Source organism: Aureobasidium subglaciale (assembly GCF_000721755.1).
Source record: "Aureobasidium subglaciale EXF-2481 unplaced genomic scaffold scaffold_0, whole genome shotgun sequence".
Classification (NCBI taxonomy): Eukaryota; Fungi; Ascomycota; class Dothideomycetes; order Dothideales; family Saccotheciaceae; genus Aureobasidium; species Aureobasidium subglaciale.
Window position 1 is genome coordinate 2083431 of NW_013566995.1, and position 25037 is coordinate 2108467.

General features: G+C 50.8%; 11 protein-coding genes across 11 annotated transcripts; 7 read left to right on the forward strand and 4 right to left on the reverse strand.

Moving 5' to 3' along the window:
- Window positions 1-69: 69 nt before the first annotated feature.
- On the reverse strand, window positions 70-1818 carry AUEXF2481DRAFT_25190 (uncharacterized protein; the record flags this gene model as incomplete). The annotated part of the gene is made up of 2 exons (XM_013493943.1): window positions 70-1475; window positions 1524-1818. The coding sequence occupies 2 exons, from the start codon at window positions 1816-1818 to the stop codon at window positions 70-72; spliced, it is 1701 nt and encodes a 566-aa protein (XP_013349397.1).
- A 2042-nt stretch (window positions 1819-3860) lies between these two features.
- Window positions 3861-4627, forward strand: AUEXF2481DRAFT_25191 (uncharacterized protein; the record flags this gene model as incomplete). The annotated part of the gene is made up of 4 exons (XM_013493944.1): window positions 3861-4058; window positions 4113-4322; window positions 4387-4461; window positions 4517-4627. 4 exons carry the CDS (start codon window positions 3861-3863, stop codon window positions 4625-4627), a joined length of 594 nt encoding a protein of 197 aa, XP_013349398.1.
- Window positions 4394-6520, reverse strand: AUEXF2481DRAFT_75921 (uncharacterized protein). Its single transcript, XM_013493945.1, has one exon. The coding sequence runs from the start codon at window positions 6310-6312 to the stop codon at window positions 4729-4731; it is 1584 nt and encodes a 527-aa protein (XP_013349399.1). The 5' UTR covers window positions 6313-6520; the 3' UTR covers window positions 4394-4728.
- Window positions 6521-6738: 218 nt separating this feature from the next.
- AUEXF2481DRAFT_35171 (uncharacterized protein) lies at window positions 6739-8583 on the forward strand. Its single transcript, XM_013493946.1, has one exon. It carries the CDS (start codon window positions 6955-6957, stop codon window positions 8359-8361), a length of 1407 nt encoding a protein of 468 aa, XP_013349400.1. The 5' UTR covers window positions 6739-6954; the 3' UTR covers window positions 8362-8583.
- Window positions 8584-9107: 524 nt separating this feature from the next.
- AUEXF2481DRAFT_61212 (uncharacterized protein) lies at window positions 9108-12350 on the reverse strand (the record flags this gene model as incomplete). Its single annotated transcript, XM_013493947.1, has 2 exons — window positions 9108-12012; window positions 12067-12350. 2 exons carry the CDS (start codon window positions 12348-12350, stop codon window positions 9108-9110), a joined length of 3189 nt encoding a protein of 1062 aa, XP_013349401.1.
- Window positions 12351-13253: 903 nt separating this feature from the next.
- AUEXF2481DRAFT_800 (uncharacterized protein) lies at window positions 13254-13789 on the forward strand (the record flags this gene model as incomplete). The annotated part of the gene is made up of 2 exons (XM_013493859.1): window positions 13254-13569; window positions 13626-13789. The coding sequence occupies 2 exons, from the start codon at window positions 13254-13256 to the stop codon at window positions 13787-13789; spliced, it is 480 nt and encodes a 159-aa protein (XP_013349313.1).
- A 1112-nt stretch (window positions 13790-14901) lies between these two features.
- On the forward strand, window positions 14902-16587 carry AUEXF2481DRAFT_167383 (uncharacterized protein). Its single transcript, XM_013493948.1, has 3 exons — window positions 14902-15487; window positions 15557-16447; window positions 16506-16587. The coding sequence occupies exons 1-2, from the start codon at window positions 15146-15148 to the stop codon at window positions 16397-16399; spliced, it is 1185 nt and encodes a 394-aa protein (XP_013349402.1). The 5' UTR covers window positions 14902-15145; the 3' UTR covers window positions 16400-16447; window positions 16506-16587.
- On the forward strand, window positions 16588-18833 carry AUEXF2481DRAFT_167384 (uncharacterized protein). The gene is made up of 2 exons (XM_013493949.1): window positions 16588-16846; window positions 16903-18833. The coding sequence occupies exons 1-2, from the start codon at window positions 16718-16720 to the stop codon at window positions 18646-18648; spliced, it is 1875 nt and encodes a 624-aa protein (XP_013349403.1). The 5' UTR covers window positions 16588-16717; the 3' UTR covers window positions 18649-18833.
- On the forward strand, window positions 18834-20778 carry AUEXF2481DRAFT_167369 (glycoside hydrolase family 1 protein). The gene is made up of 3 exons (XM_013493950.1): window positions 18834-20390; window positions 20461-20576; window positions 20644-20778. The coding sequence occupies exons 1-3, from the start codon at window positions 19019-19021 to the stop codon at window positions 20647-20649; spliced, it is 1494 nt and encodes a 497-aa protein (XP_013349404.1). The 5' UTR covers window positions 18834-19018; the 3' UTR covers window positions 20650-20778.
- Window positions 20779-20907: 129 nt separating this feature from the next.
- Window positions 20908-22668, reverse strand: AUEXF2481DRAFT_803 (glycoside hydrolase family 32 protein; the record flags this gene model as incomplete). The annotated part of the gene is made up of 2 exons (XM_013493863.1): window positions 20908-22481; window positions 22539-22668. 2 exons carry the CDS (start codon window positions 22666-22668, stop codon window positions 20908-20910), a joined length of 1704 nt encoding a protein of 567 aa, XP_013349317.1.
- A 279-nt stretch (window positions 22669-22947) lies between these two features.
- Window positions 22948-24996, forward strand: AUEXF2481DRAFT_35177 (uncharacterized protein). Its single transcript, XM_013493951.1, has 4 exons — window positions 22948-23324; window positions 23382-23720; window positions 23772-24332; window positions 24388-24996. The coding sequence occupies exons 1-4, from the start codon at window positions 23060-23062 to the stop codon at window positions 24828-24830; spliced, it is 1608 nt and encodes a 535-aa protein (XP_013349405.1). The 5' UTR covers window positions 22948-23059; the 3' UTR covers window positions 24831-24996.
- The last annotated feature ends 41 nt before the right edge of the window (window positions 24997-25037 follow it).

Below are 25037 nucleotides of genomic sequence, written 5' to 3' on the forward strand. Positions count from 1 at the left end.
ATCCAGTACCACCCAGCACAAAACAGCATCATTCCTGCGCGACAACCAGCCAGAACCTTAATAATTCTTTCAAGGCGAGGGGAGATCTGATACCGACGTCACCTCTGCATGTTTCCCAGACTTCATGTCGCTGCTAAGTTGCACTCCATCGTTGATAATCTCAACACCGTCTTGGAAGATGACATCCTCATAGATGGGACTTTCCAACAAGGTGTCATGCGCCGGAAACATCCAGTTGAGAGCGTAATACACGATTGCCGCGCTGCAGAATCCGTACAGATAATTCATATCGTAAATGTGCTGGATATGCTCATTGATGACAACTCTCGGATTGACAGACTTTGCCAGACCTGGCGTGTTGGGAACCACTGAGACAAGGAAGGCCGCAGCGGCACGCCAATTGATGCCGTAGTTGTACCAATAACGATCCTTCCGTCGGTAAAGCGCTGGAACGTCGAAGTTGCGGCTCTTCACAACCCAGTAATCCGTGCAGAGCAAAGCGGCAATCGGAGCAAGGAAAATGGCCAAACCAGACATGAAAGTCAAGAGGGAGCTGGCCGAGTAAACAATCTTCCAAGGCACCATAACCCAGCAGGAGGTGAATGTGGTTAGGATAACACCACGACGCATGTTGATGTACTTGGGAAAGAGACTGATCAAGTCATTGGAGCACGAAATGACACTCGCAGACAAGTTTGTACCAATCTGCGCGACCACCCAACAGAAGCCGACGAAGAAAGCTCCGCATCGACCACCTGGACCATCCCACTGCGCGGCAAGCTCGAGTGGAGACCAGATATACTCGCCATAAACCACCTTCGCACAGGAAGTACTGATGACACCAAACATTGACATCAAAAGGTTGATGACAGGCAGAAAGAGTGCCTGCCAATAGACTCCTCTGCTGTTGTGCATATAACGAGTAAAATCTGGGATATTGGTAGCCATAGTGGCCCAGCCTCCACATTGTGATGAAAAATTGTTGAGGATTATCCATGAGCGGGCTGATCCTGAAGAAGTGTAGTCTTGATTCCAGATATCGCCGACACCTCCTGCTTTACGTACCATCACAACCACGGTAGCAACACTGACCACCGGTACGATCAAAGTCTTGAAAGCAAAGAACCACTTCAGCTTGTGAGGTGGTGTCAATAAGATGGGAAACTGGATGCAGAAAAAGACAAAATGGGCGATGAGTTCATTCGATGTGATGCCAGCGCTTGCAGGCAAGCGGTTGGGTATATCGAGGAAGCTTGGCCAAATCGCTCTGATCATCTGAAAAGTGGCTGTGCTGCCGGTCCAGGATTGTATCGCATGCCAGAATAGTGCAGTCGCCATTCGCGTAACAACCGCGAAGCGAGCGAGGTAGTAGCCGAAAGACGCTCTGGCAACGATGGGGTAGGGAATATGATAATGGGCACCGATAGCGCCATTGAGCATCAGCGGGATTGCGTCGACCAGTCCTCCTGTCATTGCTGCTACCATCAGTATGAGTCGTCAACGCAAGATCACGCTCAACGTACACAGGTAAATAGCCTCCCTCCAGGTAAGACCGGCCGCGATGATGGCACTCGGCCCTTCCCAGCCCTGTGCGTTCAAAGCGTCACTGCACCAAAAACCCAAGAGTGACCATGAGCCCCAGGTCCTCCTTTCCAGAGGCGTGACGTCGGAGTCAATGTTAGACCAGGTGCCTTCCTCGTTGGCGAAAGATGTTGCTTGTCGTTCCAGAACCCAGCCTTCAAGATGCGACTTTGCCTTGACATTAGCGACCGTACGCCTCTTGGCTGCGGAGAGTGTTGTCTGGAATCTTGAGGCCATCTTTACGCCGAGTATTTGATACGATGGGATGAACCGATCGGTGCAGATGATCTATCTTGAACCCAAGGCCGAGGACCATCCATTATATCTTTGACGGCCGCCGGGGATAGGCAAAAAGGCGGGCAACGAATTGGTGCTCCTATCTGGGTAATCTTCCGCAAGCGCTATCGCTATCGAAAACGCAGCGACGATCATCTGTTGTGGGTGCAGAACCACGAAAGCTTACCAGCGGCAGTGCCTGGCTTATCGAATCCTACAGAGGCATGTCAAGACCGTATATGCAGCGGGGTCCTTTCCAGATTCATCAGCACGCAATACAGAGGTCTATCCATATGTCGTAGCTTGCTCCAGAGTCAAGTCTGGTGGACCATGTCACGCACATATCGTCACACCCATAAAGAGCAGCCATGGGGTCGCTGATTACAGAAGAATTTGGAGACATGGAGGGGGAAGGTGAAGGTGGGGCAAGGGTCGGCTTGATTAGCCATGCCCGCCCGCAGCGGCAACCGCGAGTCGTAGATCACTGACATATTCGGCTCGCCCGCGTCCCCAAAAAGCATCTCCGTCGTGCAGGAACTCTTCCTTCTCCGCCGTCGGCCTCAATGGATAATATACCTCAATGATGGCATCGGCATCCTCGTCTCGTCGACTGAATGAAGTGCCGTCAGTGTGATGGTATACCTGAAACGGCGCCTTGCATGACTGACACTGTGTCACGTAGATGCCAGAATTGTCGACAGCGCAAGATCAAGTGCGACCGCAGATTGCCTGATTGTGACTTGTTGTTCCAGGGCAAATATCGCATGCATATACGATGGCTCCAGGAAGCGCCCAGGGCTGCGCGCTGGCTATGTGCAGCAACTCGAACAACGTATTGCCACTCTAGAACACGAATTTCGAGACTTCATGCAAAGACTCCCCGATCGACAAGAGGTCGTCGCAACAGGTACGATGATTGCGCCAGTCCCTGGAAACGTGGGCTCTGAGATCGCTTCGACCATGAAGGTGGATGACATCTCGAACCCTCGGGACAAAATGATCATCACAACAGGCTGCAAAATCTGGTTTGGTCAATACCACTCCTGGCTGCCTATTCTACATCGTCCGAGCATATTGACCTTGATGATGTCGATGTCGCAAGTAAGCCCAGAGAAGCAGCCGATAGTACTGGAGGCCATTCTAGCTACGGTTGATGCGTCGCTCTTCCCGCAAGGCGTCCTTGATGCTGGAAAACACCAGTAATACCAAACTCAGCTCTGCGATGCTTTAATCCTTGAGGCCTTGTCAACACCAGCGTGCTCAAGTTTACAAGCACTGTTGATTTTGTCTGTGAACTTGTTCGGCGATGGTAATATGTACAAATTCTGGAACCTCATCTCCCTGTCGAAGCGAATTAGCATGCAGCTCGGTTTGCCAGATCTGGTGGTCCACTACTGATCCAACTACGGTACAACGTCTGCACTTCCTCCCTGGATGCTACTTGTCCCATCTTCGGACATTCAACTCGAGGAACGCGTCAGAGCATACTGGGTCACGGAGGTACTCGACTCTGCGTCCACGATTGGGTCCTCATGGAACTCTCAACTAGCACCACCAGAGATTGGTCCCTTATCTCCTTACGACGATGACTCTGACTGGTCCTCGGATCCAGAGCTCGTGCGGATGTTTCCAGAGCCATCTTCCTCATCCTAAACATGTCCATCAGCACCACTCGAGCCATCAGCACCATTTGCACATTCATTAGCAAGATATTGACTTGTTCCCGATCCTCAAAACTCTATCAACATAATCTCCACGGCCCCAACTCTTGCACAAGTGTTCGGCAAAGATGGCAAATTTGCCGACATCACCGGCATCATCCAAGACTTCGATTTCTCAAAGGTGAGAGCGTCGTAAAAACCCCAGAAAGCAACTAATAAGCGGTCATACAGATCGTTGTGAGCAAGACAAAGAGTGACAACTACCTCCATTGCGACTTGGCACCGTGCTTTGGAAGTCTCACCGTGGACGGCTTGAAAGCTCTGGACGACGGATTGAAGATTATGATCGCGGGAACTACCAAATTGATGGGGTCCATCGATCCAGCTCAGCGATCCTGGGACAAAGTCGTGGAGTGCTGCATGCCGAATTCTTTGATGGAACCTGATGGCGAAGCGATCTCTCACCATGATCAATACGTCAAAAACTCCAGCCACGACTTCAAGGTAGATGGATCACCCGATAACGCCATTGTCCAGGAGGTAGAGTGTGCCGGTCGCGCGGTACCAAACAAGCACGCTGATAGATATGCCTAGGTCACTAGCTGGTTCAATAAGCTCATCAACGACCAAGACATCTTGGATTCGACAAAGATTGACATCAAAGTACTTGGACGCATTGTTGCTCAAACCGGCGCCACGGTAGATAGCCTGGAGGCCTTCTTTAGTAAGGAACAGGTTGAAACACAGACTATGGTCGATATCGGTATTCTGCGCTACCCTGACATCGATAACCCGTACTTCAGGGTATAAGCGTCTGATCTTGATTCGGTATTCCAGACATCAGAATCTCTACTTACTATTATCTTAGATACATCGTATCCAACTGACGGCGACATCCGACTGTACTAGAACATTATTCCACGAGGATGATAAGAACGGTATCGTGGGAGGTTCATCATATCTCCAGACCCTCTAGCCTTTTGATACACAACTGACAGATAGCAGACCTCCAGTGTCGTAAATTCAAACCAAGAGAAAGTATCACCAAGAGCATGACTGCCGAAGCAAGAAAATCCGCGATCACTGCTGCAGACAACCTCTTCAGCTAGAGTCGTAATACAAATCCACTAGCTTCAGAGATGGCACCAAGGGGCATTGGAGGTTGAAAAATTGCTTACGGAAGCCTTGATACTTGTATCCAGTACTCGCCTCACTGTAGAGTCATATGGGCTTCATACCTCTGGAGAATGGTAGCGTAATCATTATACCACTCTTCCAGCCATCCTGTCGCATCAAAGAACCTTGTGGTCCAAGAACTCATAGTAGGATCAAGAATCTGCATACTGGTCGTCAAACGTCGTAGCTTTAGTGCGCACTGCTCAACTTTGAAGCTAGTTCTCGCCAGATGTTGACCGTAGGTGTTTGCTGGGCTCGTTGAAGCAGCCAAAGCAGTGACAAGAACATATAGAGAATATATCACCATGGGCGCAAAGCAGAATGTGGGAAGGCTGAGTACGAGGCCAGGTTCCATGTCCGAGACGGTTTCCACGACGGCCTGGCAATGATAGACGAGTGCTCCGAGAGCTCTTGAAAGGGGTGGGATCATGTTTGCTGGCATCGGAAAGTCTTTGACTGGAATGCGACCTGGAATAAAAGGTGCTGCGAATGAGGACTTGTTCGTACGAGTATGGAGTAGAACTTCATAGACATGTACCATGGCTACATGTCGCCAGAACTTGAGCGTCCGAGAGGCCGTGAACTGAGGGGGTAATTTTGCCGTCCACGCATCAACCTTGTTCTTCAAAGTCTCGATGGTGAGGTGTGTGCTGTAGTCATTGCCATCTACAAAGGTGTCCAGGTGATATAGATGCAACTGGGTGAATATCTCCTGTATTAGCTTTGTGACGCGCACGATTTGACAGAAGAAGATATCAGATGTGTCGCAAACACTCTCAAGACACAAGAGGCATTCTTCGTGATGGCCATTCCACGGAACTGTGTTGGGTCGTCGCATACTGACGGAAGAAGTCGAAAGCGCAACATAACAAGCAAGCCAGGTACGCCGAGCTTCGAGTGACGTCGTGTCCTCAAGTCGGCTAAAGTATGCTGCAGGAGAGGGTTGCAGTGAGAAGCCAGCGATACCAAGATCAATTGCCATGTCAACAGCTAGCTGCACAATCTGGTAGGCACTGCCTTGCTGTCCCTTTCGTGTGGACTTGTTCCAGAAAGCAGCCACGAGCAACGCCTGAACAAGCTCAAGTGATCTTTGACCCCTGCCTATCACCTCTTCGCCAAGTATGCGTATCGTATCTCGTACCAGCTCATCGTGGTTCTCTAGTTCAGTGCCTTGCATTTCTTGGGTAGTAGAATAGACCAAGATAGAAAGCAGAAGGATTGGCGATCTTACGCGAATCTGATTCAGATCCATGCTCAGACGAATGACGGGCCATGCGACAGATACGTGAGCCCTGAAGAAACATAGCAAGTCCCTTTGCTTGCGAAGCGGGATGCGTCTGTCCAAGAAGGAGAAAATGGCTGGACTGTGATCCTCCAATAGGCTGCCAGGTGAGCGACTTGGTGTCGTATCGCTACTCTGATCTAATAAAGCATTCCTGAGTTCTTGGACTTCGGCTTCGAGCTGATTGATGCGGTCGCGCTGGAGTCGTGGTGCCGCAGGAACACAATCCAGGTTGCTACGCGTACATCTTTCGCATGCGCCATGGAGTGAGGTGCTTACATCACATTTGATCTTAAGGCGATGACACTCCTCGCAGGCGCGATTCCGTTTCCCCATTCTGCGCCCAGCTCGTAGGATACTTGGAACAGGAGTGAAGTGTAACGGTAGCACGGCGCCCACCAAAGTTGGGGCGACCGGCTAAAACTGGCCGCCATGGTTGGGCGCGGGCGAGATGTCGGAGAATATTGACGGGCATTGACCACCTGCCTTTCAAGGACACCACCGGCGAGTCTTCACCGTCTGCATGCCCAGGATTGTCTTGACCGGTTGGCGAAAGTGATTGAGACCGACACCAGAAGGAGTTTGCCAAGTGAATCAACACAGCTCGCTTGCTCCTCCCACGTGCTGCTCCTGCATGCCTTCCCCGCAAGCAAAAAGAGACCGGCGAAATCTGGCCGGCCTTAGTCTCGGCCGAGACGGACATAATCGCTTCCTATCTTCAATTGGTCAACATACCATCAAAACATCTTGGCAAAGGCAGAGCTGCTTCCTTGATAACATGCATTCTATAGTCATCAATCCTTCATGCATACCACAATGATATCTTTCGCGGAGAGCCGTGAGACAAGACCCATTTTCTCGATCTTGGGCCTGTTTCTACGACAGATTGGTTCTAGTCGGATGTCACGACTGCTGCCCATCGATCTCTTGGAATCTCTAGAATGCTGCACTGCCTTCCACATTTGACATATAAAGACCATGTCGCCGGCATGGAAAACCGAAAGTCATCACTATCAGCACTACACTCACAATTGGGCTTCCAGCATCGAACATCTCTCCAGTCAACAACAGTGCGTGCAAATTTGGGCCTACATCAACATGCGTCACTCAATCCTTTCCCTCGCCTTGATGGCTGGCTCTACTATGGCTCAAGGCGATCTTGCTGGCCTTCTTTCATCGCAGCCTGATCTCAGCACCCTGCTCGAGCTCGTCAGTCTCGTTGATGGTCTTGCCGATACTCTGGCCGCAGCTTCCAACATTACCATCTTTGCTCCCACAAATGATGCATTTGCCCGAGTTCCTCGCGACGAGCCGGAAGGAGCCGCGATAGAATATCGCAATGAGACCGTCGCAGTCGCCGCTCTTCTTGCCAACCACGTCTTCAAGGGAGTCTACCCATCCGATGTCATCACCGACATCCCCACCTTCGCTCAGACGTTGTTGGACAATTCGTATATCACTGCCACTCAGCCATTCTCCAACATTACTGGAGGCGCGTACAACGGTCTTGTCAAAAATGGAGATGACGTCTGCGTCTTGTCTGGTGAACAGACCATCTCTACTGTCACTCAGGCCGACATCAAGCTCGGTGAAGGCATCACAATCCACAAGGTTGATACCGTGCTTTCCTTCGGAGCCCCTCTCCAGCTCTTCACGTACCGTGCCGGCTACTTGAACATGAACGCTGCCCTAGAAGCGGCCAATCTTGGCTTCGATGTTGGTCTCAGCGGTCCTGATCAAAAGGGTCTCAATATCTCCGACTTCACTATCTTCATTCCCACTAACGAAGCCTTTGACAACATCGGATCGATTATTGAGTCAGCCGACCTAGAGACTATTCAGGATGTCCTTCGCTACCACATCATCCCCAACAACGTCATCTTCGCTCCTTCGCTCGGTAATGTCACCATTCCTTCTTTCGAGGGAACAAACCTGACCTTCACCGTTTTCCCCGACGGCACTGCTTGGGTCAACAATGCGAAGATCACTTTCCCGAACACTATCCTCTTCAACTGTGTTGCCCACGTCATTGACACTGTCCTGGCGCCTGGGGAATTTGATCGTGCCGCCCTTGAGCCATCAGCTCGAGCAGCAGACCGTCTCTCTTTCCCCAATGCTTCGAAGGTCGTCAGGTTGCCATTTACTAGCGTCGCTTTCGAGGGTGATTTGATGACCTACTCGTCCACCCCAGCGCTGCTTCAGACCGTCGCTGCCGTTGCAACCGGGGCTTCTCGTAGCGATGCTGCTACTTCTGCCACTACCACTTCCAACGGCTCTTCTACAAGCCCACCTCTCGCTACTTACACTGGTTCTGCTATCAGTCTTGCTACCAGTGGTGTCATGCTCATGGCTGTTGCTGTCGGCGTTGCCGCTCTCCTGATGTGAAGTCTGTCAGAACCGAGTGGGTGATACTGCACCCGTTCACATCATCTGTCTTAGCCAACGAAGCGTAACTGCCGAGCGCGGCGTATACCGAATATATGGCAATGTATTGAAGTCAGCTCATTGTCGTTTGCGACTTGCTATTTGTTGTTTAATTACACTTTACTGCAATAATACTTGATGGTTTAGTCTAGATACGCGCGAGTATGGAAACTTTGCACATTGCATCAGTCTGACTCCAAACCATCGTGACTGTTATCAGATCAAGCTATCTAGAGAAGTCTACGGTTCTCGCCTCGATCGACGGCAAAAATGTCCCAAGCCATACTTGGGACGTCACCAGACTTCCTTAACAGTTTGATTTGCTTGATCGGCTTCCACTCACATGAGTCATACCTGGATTACTGAAGATCGATGCATGATGGTACAGTCGAACATTTCCGAGCAGTTCAATGTGTTATAAATACATGAGTACTGGAAAGAGTGCACGACGAGGATGAGTTTATGCTAGAACAAATGATGGATATACTGAGAGCTCCAGCTACACTACCTCGCTATGATGTTGAATCGTAGCGGACACGACAAACAGGAATCTGCAAGGAAGAGCGGCAAAGAAGAGGTAAAGACTGGTAGAGGCGGCGCAACGCAAATAAGAATATCCGAGTCCGAGAACGAGCACACAAAACTGTAAGGACAGTGCTCCGGAGTCAGCGACCACGGACAAGAGCTGATATCACCATCAGGCTCATCTAAACAGCAGTCAATACGCTGCTGTCATCACTCCTCTCGATATACTTCTGTTGCAACAGACCTCTCTGTCCGTACCTCTTGCGACGCTTGATAGCCTTCCAAGCCTCGACAAGAGAAACAAATAACACCACACTTCCATACACCAGTCCCCACTCCCAGGTCAGCGCCGTGTGTCTGAAGACCTGTTTGTTGACAACGGGGATGTAGATGAGGGGGATGGGTGTCAGTAGACCCACGCAAACAGAGTAAAACAGGAATTTATTCTTCATCAGGTTCCCGATGAATGAGGAAGAGGCGTTCATGTTGAAGAGACCGAGAGTAGAATGTTTGGCTTCCCAAGCCATGACGGAGAGGAGTACAGTAAGCACACTATACGCAGTTCCTCGAGCGCGATATGGAAGATCGCAAGAATCGTTATAGCTTTCGTTACAGTCATATCCGAGGTCGCCGTCTCCGACACCAAAGGCGACGATGACGTAGGAAGTTAGACAGAGAATTCCCATAAAGGAGCCGTAGATGAATTTATCAACAATGAGCTCTTTGGTAAAGACACCGGCTTTGAGGCTGTGAGGTGCGCGGGTCATGACATCTGCGGATGCCTCCTCCATACCCAGACCAATAGCGAGGAAGGATGAAGTAAGAAGGTTGGCCCAGAGAATCTCGATGGGACTCAATGGGAACACAGAAACGTCATGACGATCTTTGAAAGCCAGACCAATGAGAAGTAGGATGACTTGAGAGATATTTGAGATCAACAAGTGAAGCAAGAACTTCTGAATATTATCGAAGAGACGACGGCCTTCGCGGATGGCGGACACGATGGAAGCGAAATTGTCGTCAGTCAACACCATGTCGGCAGCTTCTTTGCTGACATCGCTGCCGTTGAGACCCATGGCTACACCGACATCTGCACCTTTGAGAGCGGGGGAGTCGTTGACACCATCGCCTGTCATGACACAGTAGCGACCGCGGCGATGCAGGGCTTCGAGCATGCGAAGCTTGGTAGTTGGGCTGCAACGAGCAAGGACGAATGGAAGAGGATCCATGACGTCGAGAGCATCATCAGTAAGCTTGTCAAAGTCCATGGCAGTCATAACAGCGGTCTGGGCGTTTGAGCCGTACACGTCAGGACCGAGAATACCAATTTCCTTTGCAATGGTAGTTGCAGTCTTGAGATGGTCTCCGGTAAGCATGTGCACGACAATACCAGCTGCTTGACACTGTTTGATAGCGCCAGCAGATTCGAGACGAGGAGGATCGTAGAGGCCCACAAGGCCGGCAAATATAAGAGAGTTCTCAGCCTCGATGAAGCTGCGCTCAGTAATGGACTTGGGATCAGCGTGGTCAAGGTGGCGGTAACCAAGACAGAGGACACGCAGCCCTTCACTGGCCATGGCATCAACTTGATGCAGAATCTCTCTGCGTTTATCGTCGCCGATGCTGAGGAGAGGTAAGAGTGCTTCTGTGGCACCTTTGGTGAAGGAGACGATGGTAGGGCTAGGTTCGGCAAGCTTGTATATCACAGACATGCGCTTGACCGAGGAGTCGAAAGAGTGCTCCGTAAGCAAAGACATGCCGGTATGGGACAGACTTTCATCTTTGCCCTGACCGACGCGACGAGCGAGTACCTGCAAAGCAATTTCTGTAGGTTCACCAGTTGCAGACCATAAAGTTTGGTCACCATGAGGGGCAATGACATTCGACATGTTGCACAATGCAATAGTGGAGAAGAAATAGCGAAGTTCGTCGATCTCGCCGAAAGATGCCGGCTCAAGGCGGACGTCGTCGATCAAGACATCTCCATGTGTCGGGTCGAATGGACTGAGCTCCTTGACGACAGTAAGACGCTTCCCACTAGGAAGAAGTGCCTTCCTAGCCAACATTTTACCCTGAGTAAGTGTACCAGTCTTGTCACTGCAGACATTGGTGACACCACCCACGGCTTCGAGAGCAGCCTGCTTGCGAACAATGACGTTACCAGCAGCCATGGCTTTGGAGCCGATAGCCATTGTGATTGTGAGGACGGCGATGAGAGATTCGGGAATGACGGCGACGGCAACACAGATACCGTAGATTAAAGTCTCACCGTCGATGTCCCAGAGGCTAGTGGAAAAGACGATGATGGCCAGTAGAATGGCGAGGGCGAATAAGAGCAGAGCAAAGTAAGACAGCTTGACTTGGAGGGGAGTGCCGATCAGACCAAGGGCACTCTTGATGCCGTGAAGCACACGTCTTGCAGCGCGGGAGAAGAATGTGGAGCTGCCTTCATGGCCCTTCTTGTCACGAAGAAGCTGAGCGATCTTACCAATCTCCGTATTCATACCAGTTGCGGTGACAATGCCTTGAGCTCTGCCACGTGTGACTGTTGTGGAAGAGTATGCCATGTTGACACGATCACCGAGGGCGCACTCGAGATTATCGAGTCGCTTTATTGCATCTTTGGTACAAGGCTTGGACTCGCCAGTGAGCAGGGCTTCGTCCGTAGCCATGTTGATGCTAGTGTGAAGCCGGAGGTCTGCGGGTACAATGTCACCAGTGGCAAGTTGCACAATGTCGCCGGGCACTAGGTCTTCGGCTTTAATGCTAAGCATAGTACCGCTCTCACGAAGAACTCGACAAGCTGGAGCTGCCATGGCACGCAGCGACTGTATAGTCTGTTCTGCACGATAGTCTTGGAAGAAGCCGACGACGATGTTGAGGACAATAACAGCGGTAATGACACCGCCCTCGATGAAGTCCCCAGTACCGTATGAGAGTGCCATTGCGATAGCCAGAACAAGGGTGAGACTGTTAGAGACCTGTCGAAGAAGGATCTTGTACCAGGTCACACTTCCAGAGCTCTCGAGCTTGTTGCGGCCATACTTCTCACGGCGCTGGACGCACTCGCTCTCTGTCAGACCTTTCCTACCGCATGTCAGCACCAAATATTAAATCAGCTTTCAATTCATGAGAACATACTGAAGGTCGGTCTCGAGGCGGCGAGCAAGGCCAGTGCCAGTCAACATGTGAGCACATGTTGCAATATCGATCTGGTCTAGCTCGATATCTATAGTAGGAGTTTTTTCTATGAAGCGAGTCTCGCCCCCTGACTTCTCAGTCAGGTAGTGGGGCGAGCCCGCGCTTCGTATAGGTGGTTCATCGACTGAGCCGTCGATGGTGGCAATGGTGGTGCCGCTGGCAGGCGTGGTGCCAGAGTCGCCATGGTTATGGACTTCATGAGGATTGATATAAGTTTCTCCCATCGATGTTGGTGAAGTTGATAATTGGATGATTCTGAACGGAGACTACGAAAAGTACAGTCTGATGGTGCCGTGATGTTCGGAAGTGTGGGGCGTCAGGGCAGGACACTTATAGGTGCTATCTCGCGGATGCGGCAGCTTATCGTCTGGTTGGAAGGATAAGTGACTAGTCGAACAGCGCAATGCGATGAACTTTGCTGGGGTTAGTGCTGAGCAACGAATGATCATGGAGGATCTGGTGTGGCAGTGCTCTTGGAAGCTTGGTATTTCTCTGTATTGCCGTGGCGCCAACTTGGCGGTACCTTTTTCTGTACAAGTTGGATCATGACGGTTTAACCACGACGCGGGGTAGTGGGGCAAAGCTGCAGTATAGCCGGCAGAACTCGGGCTCATTTGCAACTGATGATATGGTGATTGGACCAGAAGAAGGAACCAAGATAATAATCTACAGCCTGCTGTATCCTGAGAGACTGGATAGAGAGCTCTTTCTAAACACTTGTCGCGGCAACGAACGACTGTGTACTGTAACCACCTCAAGACTGGTGATTTTGAGTTATGCATAGAGTCAGATGTATAAGTTTTGAGCGAATTACGGCCAGTCGTGCATCGATATAGCACGGTGTCGATAGTACAACAGAAGCGCAACGCACGCCTGAAAGCCTCGGAGTGCCCGGCACATCGCTCAAGCTGTTTTCGACTGGATCTTACGGTATCTCAAAGACCCTGGGTATGATCACCTTCACGATGGGAATCGTCGAAAGAGTTGGTCGACGAAAGGGCCTCATCTGGGGCGCAGCTCTGGGGTGCGTGCCCATGCTGTATATTGGTGGGTATGTTCTAAGGGCAGATCCTCTTGCGGCCCTGGCAGCGGGCGACACATCTCATAATGGCTGAGGATATCTGGCCATGGTTTGTGTATACGTCAACGCTTTCATCATCTGTGCAACTTGGCAGGGTATCACCTGGACCTACGGTAAGTATCAAGATCTTCTGCTACAACCACCTTTTACCGATGTCATGGCAGCATCTGAGATCTTCCCCTTGGATATCCATATGCTTTGTGTCGCATTGACCACAGCAGACACCTGGCTTGGATCATTCATTATTGCTCGATCCACTCCGTACATGATTTCAGATCTTGGATATGGAGCCTACTTTTTCTTCGGCGTGATCTTGATAGCCATGGGCATCTGGTCCTTCTTTTTTGTACCCGAGACGAAAGGTGAGACGTTCTTCGGTCGTGTCGCTGCCCTTGTAACGTTTCTGACATAGCTCTAGGCATTACGCTCGAAGAGATGGACGCGCTCTTCGCGAGATCGGTGCGTAAAGCGGTATGGGCCCAGCCTCGAGGAAAGCTGATACCGCCGATGGACGAGGACTTGAACACGTCAGACGATGCAAAGAAGCACTCGACCGTCAGAATAGAAAAGGTAGAACTGTAGAGTTCTCACGTGGTCGTGTGGCGCAGGTGTCTTGACCAGCAGTCCTCAAGGGACAGCATAGATTCGCATAGGTCGAGGCCTCGCTTGCCGCTCGTGGACGTATGAACTCTCTTGTCACCACTTTGGTGACTACAAACGTACAGCGCGCATGGAATGGCTGATGATCTCTGTATCAACCCCACGACTCCTGAGTTCCTGACGTGTGGTGTATTGAGCCAAGGGCTTCTTAATCCAAGAAAGACTTGAACGGTGCGTTCGAGAGACTCCATTGCGTTTGCGTGGTGACCAGAGGATATTGATCTCCAGTCTGACAATCCGAAAGTGGACCAAAAAGAGATGACGATTCTGAATTCATTGCGACGCGTCGAGCCTTGCGCGCGCACTGTGACCATCGTGGCGCCTATTCCAGTGTTGTGTGTCGCAATTGGTGGTTCGCAACAGCAGTCGCGTAGATCATGTCACATGGAAAGCAGTGGGTTCTCCGATCATGGTTTTCCCGTCCCACAAGAGCTGATTTGCTCGCCGTCGAGACCGATCCTGACATAGACTGTGTGCACTTCAAGAGCGAAAGACAAGAAGGAGCAGGGGCGCAAATCCACTCTCCACCTGGCTTTGCGGAGCTGTTGGACTTCCGCAGAGTCATGGGAGTCAACTTGGCAGTGGGTCGTTCCTTCCAGCACGACGCGTAAGTTTTGGCACGGTGACGCGGATGATCTCTTCGGCGACTCCGAAGGGATCTGCATGCTAAGCTCATCTCTTGTTCTCTCTCTCGCAGCACATTCATCCCACATCTTGTTGCACCACCAATAAAATCTTGTCTTGAAGAAGCGACAACGGATCTCTGTCCTTTCGGTGTCCAGTACTGCATTTCAACACAGCCGCCACCAGTGCCTGACTGTCAGTCTGTGTTATGCACAATTTATGAGCAATGGGCAGTGTTACAGAGACTATGTCAACGTCTTATCTGGTTCCGGGGTCCCCCACAAGCCAAGGAGATGTGTTCGTCGGCTACAGACCCTGCAAAAGTCGGTTTGCCCAGCGACTAGAGGCTTAGCTAGCTGTTCCCAGACGAAATGACAGGGCGTTGTCTTGACAAGGCACCCATACTATGACTGATCTGGTATCGATGTGTAATTTCTGGCCATGAACCTGACCGCCTGAGTCACTTGGCCTGCAGCAATGGGAATCGTGACAGCACACGCGATTGAAGGATCAGGCAGAGTCTCAGGCAGTGAGGGTCGCCGGAGTATCTATATCTAGCTGTAGTTGCCCTTCCCAGTCTCTGCCGTCCTAACAAACCAAGCACACCAATCGTCTCTACAGACTCTGCCACGACGATCAGACTCAGATCTCACGATGAGTTCATCCGTTCCCGAACACATGATCCCGGTCTACAAATGTGTGGTGCAGGGATTTATCAGCGAATATCACGGCCAATATGACAAAGCGCTTGAAGAATACAAAACTTCCATCGATCTTCTCGTCAAAATTATGCCAACCATCAAAAAGAACAATCTCAAAGTTCATCGAAAGATGTATGAACGCCAACTCGAGGTGTTGCTTGAACGCAAAGCCGTGCTCGATCAAGCAGCCAGGGCCAATCCGCCCTTCGCTGGAGTCATCGCTCCTCCCACGATCCTGAGTGCGGATGCTGAGGTCCTAGCCGCTCAGAATGGTAATCACTTTTGTTTAAGTCTGGTGAGTTGATCCACATACGTGACACTAGCATCGGCATCATTTCTCGAGTCGTGCTCACGGTGAGGACAGGATCAAAAGTTGCTCAGTGACCACGACAAAGCGCTACCAAAGGGAATGGACCTCAAAGTGTATCGTAGCACTGCACCAGATAATATCAAGCGGCTCCTATCGGATAATGTGCCGAAATTCACGCCCACACTGGATGCGTCACTCACACCAACTGTTTACAATATCTCGATAGACTCGGAGTTAGTTAATCTTGGTCTCAGGTCCTACTGGGCCTATGTGAAAGATGCGACAAAAGCGCACACCCTCTATGCCCTGCAAATAGTCTGGAACTCGGATGCGCCAATTACCGAAGCGGTTCTGAGGCGTTCTGGGGAGTTTCTTCCAGCTGCTGGAGCAGTTCATGTTGACATCCGAAGAACGGCACCACCTGGCGGTGGAGCATACTGGCTTGCAATGAAGGATCCACAAGGAAGTGTGACGTTAGAGTTGCCTGATCGAGTCTCAAAAACAAGATCTTGGTCGCCGCGTCGATTCACTTACGGCGGTCGCAAGTTCGTGTGGAAAGCGTTCGAAGATGGAAAGTTGATTACCAAGTTCCAATGGGACACGCTCTACGAATACTCTCGAACGTGGCCGGTGGAAGGAAGTAAGACTGGAAAGCAGGAAGACGAAGTGGTGGGTGATCGTCTGTGTTGGGGTGAGACAGATTCTAGGCGTAAGCAAAATTATACTATTTACATGGCTGGTGGGCTGGATCAGCATTTTAGAGAACATCTGCTGGCCAGTCAGTTGACGAGATATTTTGGGAAGACATGGGGGTCTACGTCCAAGAACGAGAGCAGTGGGATGGCAGCAGCTGGCGGCGTTGCCAGTGTCCTTTCGGTGGCTGCCTCGTTCTTGTAGCTGGCAGATTCGACATGGTTCAGGTTCGAGTCAAGGGTTGGAGGACAGGTGTGTATACATGTGCGCACGAGTGTTCCACTGACTTCATATCTCATGCACACTGTAGCCAGGTATCATGTTGCCAGATGAGACTCTTGAAGATGCCTCCAATGTTCTCGACATTTGACCATTGTCATCACCCGATCGGGAAAGTGGGGGTGGCGCAACGAACGCGGGAGCAATTTTCCGCGGGTATTTGTTTGACCTGCACCTTGTCACAGTTTTGTTCACAATCTACAGCTTTGCTAGTTGCAACACACGTCCGAATCCGAATGCGCTATGCCCGACCCGCATGAGATGCTCGCAGAGCCGAGTTCCACGTCAAGAGTGCCGACTTCACGAACTGCGCGACCGGGTGCCAAACGAATGACCTTGAGCTGTGAAAATTGTCAAAGGCGGAAGACTAAGGTGCGACCATCTCGCAACGAGGTGACTGACTGGGAGTCTGACTCGACGACGTCTAGTGCGATGCTCGGCAGCCCGCCTGCGCTAATTGTGAAGCCTTGGGTGTACAATGCTCCACGCGGAAACCTACACGCAAGCGTGGTCGACATGCGAAAACCAATGATGATACCTGGAGTACGCCTAACGAACCACAGCAGATTTCGACTCCCCTTCGCTCCCACGAAGTGTCGCTCATCCCTGTGATTGCTGCATCGAATGAGGCAGGTCCTTTTGACTTGCATTCTCACGGCAGAGACGGATCCGTAAGTAACGAACAGGGGGAAATGCTCGACCCTTCACCTGCTGCACATCCGTTTCAGTCATATGATATTTTGTCCGCAACACCTCAGCCTGACTGGACCATCTGGAACGACATCACGCCGGGAGCTGTAATTAGCCCTTCACCGTCTTTCGCTCAGAACATTGGTGTGAAGCCGCTGTTCGAAGCATTGTCGCACGGACTCAACGCAGCTGGCATTGGAGTTGATCACGTTGGATATATAGCTTCTTGCATCGAGTTATTCTTTGGCAAGATTTATCCCACGTACCCTGTTGTATATCGACCTAGACTTGCAGAAGCGATTGAACAACTTGGACTCGGCGTTTTCGATCTTGACCACAAGACCTTCGCGCTTCTTACTGCCACATGCTCATACACGCTCGCTGTTCTACCGGTCACAACATCCTCAAACACTTGGCCAGCGGCTACAGTCTTTTATCGATCTTCGCGTGCTGCACTTGCTCAGTACACTGAAGAGGACATTGAGAATCCCGATCATACATCGCTCGTAATTCGAATGTTCCAGTCAGGATGGGCACATGTGGCTGGCAAGCGAAGGACCTCATGGAACATGTTAGGTGAGTGTATTCGTCTGGCTCAAGCGATGCGACTGCACGACGAGAGCACATATACACGGATGTCACACTTGGAAGGACAGATGTGTCGTCGCGCTTTCTGGACTCTCTACACAGGTGATAAGTCGTCTGCAGTGCTCGGTGGACATCCAGTATGTCTGAAAGAAACCATCTTTCGTGATGTTGAAACCGTGGGATATCCAGTACCTCTAGGCGATCAGGACGCGATCTACATCACCCTCGATGCAGGAAATATCCAAGAACTAAACATACTGACCGGTTTCAACGCGAACCAAGATCTTTGGCGGACTGCCGAACGTTTGCTCGATTTTGATCATTCTTGCTTGGATACGGTAGCCATTGATCAGGCACAGGCGAATAGATCACAAACATTGTTAGATGCTCTTCTTTCAGACTTCTACGCTTGTCTTGACAACTTGCCCACTTGTCTGTCCTTCTATCCCGACGTCTCTCCGATCATGGGCAAGTTCGCGTTCCAAGCAGAGACTGACAGACTCCAAATTCCCGAGGCCATGGCGATTCAGCGCACAAACCTACAGGTCTCGCACCTTTGTTTGAAATTGCTGGTCATTCGACGCCTATACGAACCAAGGCCTACGCTTGGCTTCAGGCACGATGAGAGATGCAAGACTCCGAGTCTCCACATTGCCGATTCTCTCGGTATCGCCAGGGACCTGCTATATGTTATACACACTTCAAGCATCGAGCTGATCAGACTGAATGGAGAAGCCTGTGTGGAAAAGATCCGGCTCATCGGCGCCTCAGTCTTAGAGCTAATCGCGAACAATCCCGACATACCAACGCACAGCGTTTTGAGGCAGTATCAAGAGCTGTTCCCACATATCTTGGCTTTGCTGGACAGCAAAGCTTCAGAGGCCGCGGATGGGTAGCTGGAAACGATCCAGCCGATTAGTTTGCAATTTTCCGACGCTCATCACGAACGGGCCTTGACCCAATCGAGCGTTGCGAGCATCTTCCGCCGCCTCACACTATTTTCCGGATCCGCGGCTCGTCGCTTGGAAGCTCTGCAACTCTAATTGCACAGGGCAGGAAAGCCTGTTTCTGTGATTATTTTCCGGATCCCGTCTTGCGCTGTCCCGTAGGAGATAGGAACCGTGCCTTGGCTGTTATCTGCAAGATTTTGTTCCGGATCTGCAGTCGAGCAAAATGAACTGTCGTAATATTTGTACTTAAGCATGTTTCCGCCGCCCTCACGATGATGGTGATGATATCGCCGCCTCAAACGCCACGCACGCTACAATGTTCCTCTCTGAAGAAGCTTCGAACACCGTTCAGGCATCTGTTCCAGCCTACGAAGATGATGTAGAAGGGCTAAAGCTTCCTGCTTCATTCCAGTGGGGCGCGGCGACAGCCTCATATCAGATCGAGGGCGCTGTGGACACTGACGGAAGGGGGCCCTCAATATGGGACGAGTTCGCTCATCTCCTACCCACTCGCACAAATGGCGAGAGTGGTGATGTGGCATGCGACCACTACCATCGGATGCGCCAGGATGTCACACTGTTGAAATCTTACGGTGTCGACTGCTACCGTTTCTCAATCTCATGGTCCCGACTTATCCCGCTGGGCGGCCGACAGGATGCAGTCAATCCCACTGGTATCGCATTTTACAACGATCTCATCGACTGTCTGTTAGCTCAGGGAATCAAGCCAGTAATCACCCTGTACCATTGGGATCTACCATTGGCTCTTCACAAGCGCTACCAAGGCATGCTGGACACGGCAGAATTCCAGGCTGACTTCACCCACTATGCCAAACTCTGCTTCAAGCATTTCGGCGATCGTGTGAAGCAATGGATCACATTCAACGAGCCCTTCATCATATCCATTTATGGTTATCACAGTGGCGTTCTAGCACCTGGTCGCAGCACGGAGCACGGTAATGATTCATCTGCAGAGCCCTTCAGAGTCGGTCACAGCATCATTCTGGCGCATGCTGCCACGGTCGAGCTCTACGTGAAGCACTTCAATTCTTCACAAGAGGGCTCGATCTCGATTGTGCTCAACGGCGACTTTTACGAACCCTATGATGCAAACGATCCAGGCGACATTGTAGCTGCTCAACGAAGAATTGAATTTTACATTGGCTGGTTTGCAGATCCTGTGTATCTTGGAACCGACTATCCTGCTTGCATGAGGGAACAATTAGGATCTAGGCTCCCGGTCTTCACTCCTACACAGCAGGATCTCCTGAAGCGTACGGCGCAGTTCAACACGTTTTATGGTATGAATCATTACACGTCACAATTTGCGAGAGCCCGGAAGACGGCGCCAAGTGCAGATGACTACACAGGCAATGTCGAGGAATTACCCTACAATAGCAAAGGCAAGGAAATTGGCCCTGTCTCAGGTGTAGCATGGCTTCGCGTTACTCCTGTGCAGTTTCGAAAATTGCTCAACTGGATCTGGAAGAGATATCACAGGACAATCTTCGTCACTGAGAATGGTTGTCCTTGCCCCGGTGAGCATGATATGACTCTCGACCAAGCCGTAAATGACAGCTTTCGCATACGATATTTCGGATTGTACATTGACGCTATCGCTCGCGCTATCTCAGAGGACGAAGTCGACGTTGGCGGGTACTATGCCTGGTCCTTAATGGACAACTTTGGTACGTACATGATCACTGGCTTGTACTTTCCAAGAAGAAAAAGAAGAAATGTCACTGACGTGTGCTACAGAGTGGTCGGCGGGCTACGACATTCGATTCGGAATCACACATGTCGACTTCGAGACACAAGTTCGCACACCCAAGGACTCGGCACTGTATCTGCGTCAAACATTCCGTGAGCGAAGGGTAGGATCTGAGAGAAGATCACTAGGTCATCGAAGCGAGTTGTTGAAGGCTAAAGACGTCAAGGTAGAGCTGAGACCGCGCGTCGATGTAGAGGAGATTCTTGTGCAGTGACCATTATTGGCGCGGAGATGAATACTATCTGCTCTTTGGAAAGCAGCATTGTCTGCCGAACTATCGTACTCCAGCGTATCACCAGCGTCTTCGAACTTGTGAGAGAAGGCCGGGTGTCCACATCACGCGTACACAGTCAAGCGGCTACGGGATGGAAGAAGATCGCAAATTAAGTCTATTCTTCAGAAAGTAGCGGGAATAAAACACAGGTACATCAAGGTTACTCTATCAGAATGTTGGACAATTGCCACATCTCGATGCTATCGAAGACAGACGCAGGTAGAACGTCACCGATTTGGAAACAGCTCACGCCTGTGCAGCTTGGATCATCCGAGTAGACCATGAAACTCATTGCAAACCTTTCATTCGCGAAGACCTCCACAACGTTTCCATCGCAGAAGATCCTCATCGACAGTTTCTCAAGCTCATCTCTGCCATCACTGCGGATGTTGAGCAGAGGGAGATGACCTTTCAAGATTTCCTTCCCCACTTCAGGATCGCTGTTGCTGGTCGAGCGATCGACCACGATCTCTTCGCTCGCCATGTCAAAGTATATACTTGTGTGCTGCGAACGAGAAGCGTTATGCTGAATCTGGAATCCGACCTTGGTGCTCCGGGACGCTGACAGTGTGATCCCACACCACAGCTCCCAGTGCATGCCCTGGAACAAAACGTGCGGCTCGAATCCACATCTCACGGACGACCAGCGTTGACTACCTTCGAGGCGAAGCTGATGAAAATCGCGCCAGGGACGGATACCCAGCGTATGGACCGTACTGGTGTCCTTGTCGCGGTCGCTCGCAGTAAGATGAAAAGCTTCAATCGTCTCGAGTGGCGTGGCCAGTGTACTGACGACATCTGAAATGGACAGCAGAAAGATTTCGCGCGGTAGAGAGAGCATGCCCCTCCAGCCCTTCTCCTCGCAATGTGCAAGAGTCACGTCTTCTTCCTTGATCCATCCCCAGAGGATGCGAACACCCGTGACTGGATGTTGATAGTGGCTTGGTGCGTAAAAGCAACCGTGGTCCAACAGACCTCCGAAATCGTAGCTCATATTTAGCCCGTCGGACTTCCCAAGGGTACCAGACATCCAAAGACAATAGCCCACGAAAGAGTCATCATTCTCCGAAAGAGGAGCAGGCTTCGCACCTTCGCAACCGAGTATGAAGAAGTCGCGCTCCATTGATTTGTTCGAAAGTGTCATGAACGCTGCACACTCCCAATTGATACCAAAGTCCCACTGAGTTGAAGGAGAAAGTCGCTCGGGAAGCTGTAAGATGGGTCCTAGGTATTTCCATTCGAGGATGTTGGTCGGACTAACTTCGTACAAAAATACAGCTCCTCCTTGGTTTCTTATACCGCCCGAGATGACACCATACAGACTTTCACTTTTCTGAAGTTTGTCAACATTCGACCAAGGTGCCAGATAAGGGTCTCGAAAACCTGTGACCACGACGCCCTCCGGTTCGCCAAGCAAGATGGGATTGTTCTTGCCCTTTTTCCAGGTTTGGCCACCGTCTCGCGAGGACGCATATCCTAGTCCAGCGCTATTCCGGTGATAGTTCAGAGTCCAGTTTATTGGGAGATAGCAGGCAGAAGTGTAGAACACTGTCAGCTTTCCTGGCTCGCCGTTCGATCCAGTGGGATAGAGGCAACCTGTGAAGATACCTTCCTTGTCATAAGGCTGGTCTGGTTTGAATACAGGTTCCGGGTCAGGCTGTTTCCAACGAAGTCCATCTGAGCTGATCAGGCGACCCCAAGTGATATCACCCCAGTCGCATGACTTTGGGTTCCCTACATAGATAGTCAGCAGGGTTCTGCACGTTAAGTGCACACGTATCTTCTACTCACATTGATAGAATAGATGGTAAGTGCCAGTTGACACGTCATGACCTGGCGCACAAGGATCATTAAGCCAGCCTCTGGGAGCTCTGAAGTGGAAAGTGGGCGACAAATGACATAGGGCACGGCTGGGAGGCATTGCTACGATCTAGCTGTCTGCGCAAGAACGCCAGCTGATACCATATACAAGTTCGAAGCGTCTCGCTCCGCAACCAAGCAGGCAAGCTTTTACGGAAGATAGAGTTACGAGGTGCGTGCGTCGGGAAATAGTCGAGAGGGGCAGGCGGCTGTTTTGCAAACGGCCGGAAAATTAATGAAAGTATGATGGCGGGAAATTGAAAATGTCTGCCCCGTGGGGAAGTGAGGCGATCCCATGTGAGCGACTCTTGAACGGTCTTGACACTCTACGACTCTGACCCATTGATGTAACAGTGTATAAAGACCTTTGGCTAACCCCAGGATGATCAGCAATGTTGACAGTCACATCTAGTCACTGACAACTGTCTGAACATCCACATCGATCGGACGCAATGGAATCTGCCGACCTCAAGAAGACCATCAGTCATGCGGACGAGTGCGAAGTCTCAAAGATCGACAGCAATGGGATGATTCAAGGTGGTCTGCAAGGCTTGACTATCGACAATGTTCTGCCGAAGCATGACAAGCCTTGGTATCGCGTACCCCATTTGCTTCAACTCAACATTATCATCCTCGCCGTCTTGCTCACGCCTACGACCAATGGGTTCGATGGCAGTATGATGAATGGTCTACAGACTCTTCCAGCCTGGCAAAGCGGTGAGAATCTTTTTGACATTTGTGTTCCATACCAGCTTTACTCATGAGCGTCTTCAGATTTCGATCACCCCAAAGGTGGTGTTCTTGGTCTGCTCAGCACCATCAACACTATCGGCTTCATCACCGCATTGCCCTTCACAGGCTGGATCACCGACTATCTGGGTCGCAAGCGTCCAGTTCAGATTGGAAACATTATCATGATTGTGGGCGCTGTGCTGCAGACCAGTGCGAAAAACATTGGCATGTTCTTGACTGCTCGTTTCTTGCTCGGGTTTGGTCTATCAATTGCCTGTGTCGCAGCGCCAGCAATGGTCGCAGAACTGACTTATCCTACCCATCGTGGCAAGATGACAGCCATCTACAACACCAATTGGTTTGTTGGAGCAATTATTGCTGGTGAGCTTTGTCATCCCAGACCACTCGGTGCAAAACTAACATAACAACCAGCATGGAGCACCTTTGGCACCTTCCGTATCAACAGCTCTTGGTCATGGCGCATTCCCTCGCTCTTGCAGTGTGCACCCTCGATCATCCAGCTAATTCTCAGCATATGGTTACCCGAATCCCCTCGCTGGCTTATCTCCAATGACCGCAGAGAAGAGGCCATCCAAGTCCTCGCTAAGCACCACGCTGGTGGTGATCTGAGCAGTCCGCTTGTTCTTTTCGAGATATCCGAGATCTCCGCTGCCATCAACGCAGAGAAGGCCCAGAGTCAGACCAAGTACTCGGCCTTCTTCAAATCAGCCGGAAACCGCCACCGCCTTTTCGTCATCATCGTTCTCGGTATCATGCAGCAAGCTTCCGGCAACACACTCATCTCCTATTATCTTGCTCTTATCCTCAAACAGATTGGTATCACCAGTGGAACGGCTCAAAATGGAATCAACGGAGGTCTTCAGATCTTCAACTACATCGCTGCCTTGTCTTCTGCAACTCTGGTCGACAGACTCGGTCGTCGTACACTCATACTGACTGGTCTCGGTGGCATGTTCGTATCCTACCTTTTGTGTAAGTCACTTTCAATTCTATGCAATAATCCAGAAACACTGACATCGATATCCAGGGACTGTACTCTCAGCCGTGAACGAGAACCAAGGATACAAGCACCAAAGTATCGGCGTCGGTGTTGTCGTTCTCATCTTCTCCTTCAACTTCTTCTACGCCATCAGTCTAACACCAATTCCCTTCCTCTACCTCACCGAAGTCCTCCCCTACAGTTTGCGCGCCAAGGGTATGATGATTTCATCCTTCTCCGGCATCGCTATTGGAGTTATGCTAGGATTCGTCAACCCTGTTGCTCTGGAAAACATTGGTTGGAAGTATTACATCGTCTCAGTCGTGCTTCTCATTGTCTGGATACTGTGCGCCTGGTTTTGGTTCCCTGAGACCAAGGGTCGCTCTTTGGAGAAGATCGCCCAGGTGTTTGACGGAGAGGATGCCTTGCTTGGTGAGATTGACAAAGAAGCTGCCAACGTGCAGACTGAAGTCATTATGACCAAGCACTAAGTTGACCATTCACATCCAAGTGCTGAATTAGAAAATTTACCCTCAGATCGATTGCGGATATCACAGTGGCCATGATTGACGGCTTCACCAGGGTCCTCACCTTTCAATTTCCGCTCCTCTCTTTAGTCTCGGTAGCTATGTCAATGCGATCAACGTTCGTTCCCAGGTGCATTGTACGACGGTAGTCGGCTTTCCGCCAAACTTCAG

Excerpts from the sequence above, each read along its gene's own strand:
- AUEXF2481DRAFT_35171 (XM_013493946.1), top strand. The coding sequence starts at position 6,955 with ATGTCGCCGGCATGGAAAACCGAAAGTCATCACTATCAGCACTACACT.
- AUEXF2481DRAFT_75921 (XM_013493945.1), bottom strand. The coding sequence starts at position 6,312 with ATGGGGAAACGGAATCGCGCCTGCGAGGAGTGTCATCGCCTTAAGATC.
- AUEXF2481DRAFT_167383 (XM_013493948.1), top strand. The coding sequence starts at position 15,146 with ATGAGTTCATCCGTTCCCGAACACATGATCCCGGTCTACAAATGTGTG. Across the intron at positions 15,488-15,556 it reads ATCACTTTTGTTTAAGTCTG|GATCAAAAGTTGCTCAGTGA; the intron begins GTGAGTTGATCC and ends CGGTGAGGACAG.
- AUEXF2481DRAFT_35177 (XM_013493951.1), top strand. The coding sequence starts at position 23,060 with ATGGAATCTGCCGACCTCAAGAAGACCATCAGTCATGCGGACGAGTGC. Across the intron at positions 23,721-23,771 it reads TGTTGGAGCAATTATTGCTG|CATGGAGCACCTTTGGCACC; the intron begins GTGAGCTTTGTC and ends CATAACAACCAG. Across the intron at positions 24,333-24,387 it reads GTTCGTATCCTACCTTTTGT|GGACTGTACTCTCAGCCGTG; the intron begins GTAAGTCACTTT and ends ATCGATATCCAG.
- AUEXF2481DRAFT_167384 (XM_013493949.1), top strand. The coding sequence starts at position 16,718 with ATGCCCGACCCGCATGAGATGCTCGCAGAGCCGAGTTCCACGTCAAGA. Across the intron at positions 16,847-16,902 it reads GTCAAAGGCGGAAGACTAAG|TGCGATGCTCGGCAGCCCGC; the intron begins GTGCGACCATCT and ends GACGACGTCTAG.
- AUEXF2481DRAFT_167369 (XM_013493950.1), top strand. The coding sequence starts at position 19,019 with ATGTTCCTCTCTGAAGAAGCTTCGAACACCGTTCAGGCATCTGTTCCA. Across the intron at positions 20,391-20,460 it reads GTCCTTAATGGACAACTTTG|AGTGGTCGGCGGGCTACGAC; the intron begins GTACGTACATGA and ends CGTGTGCTACAG.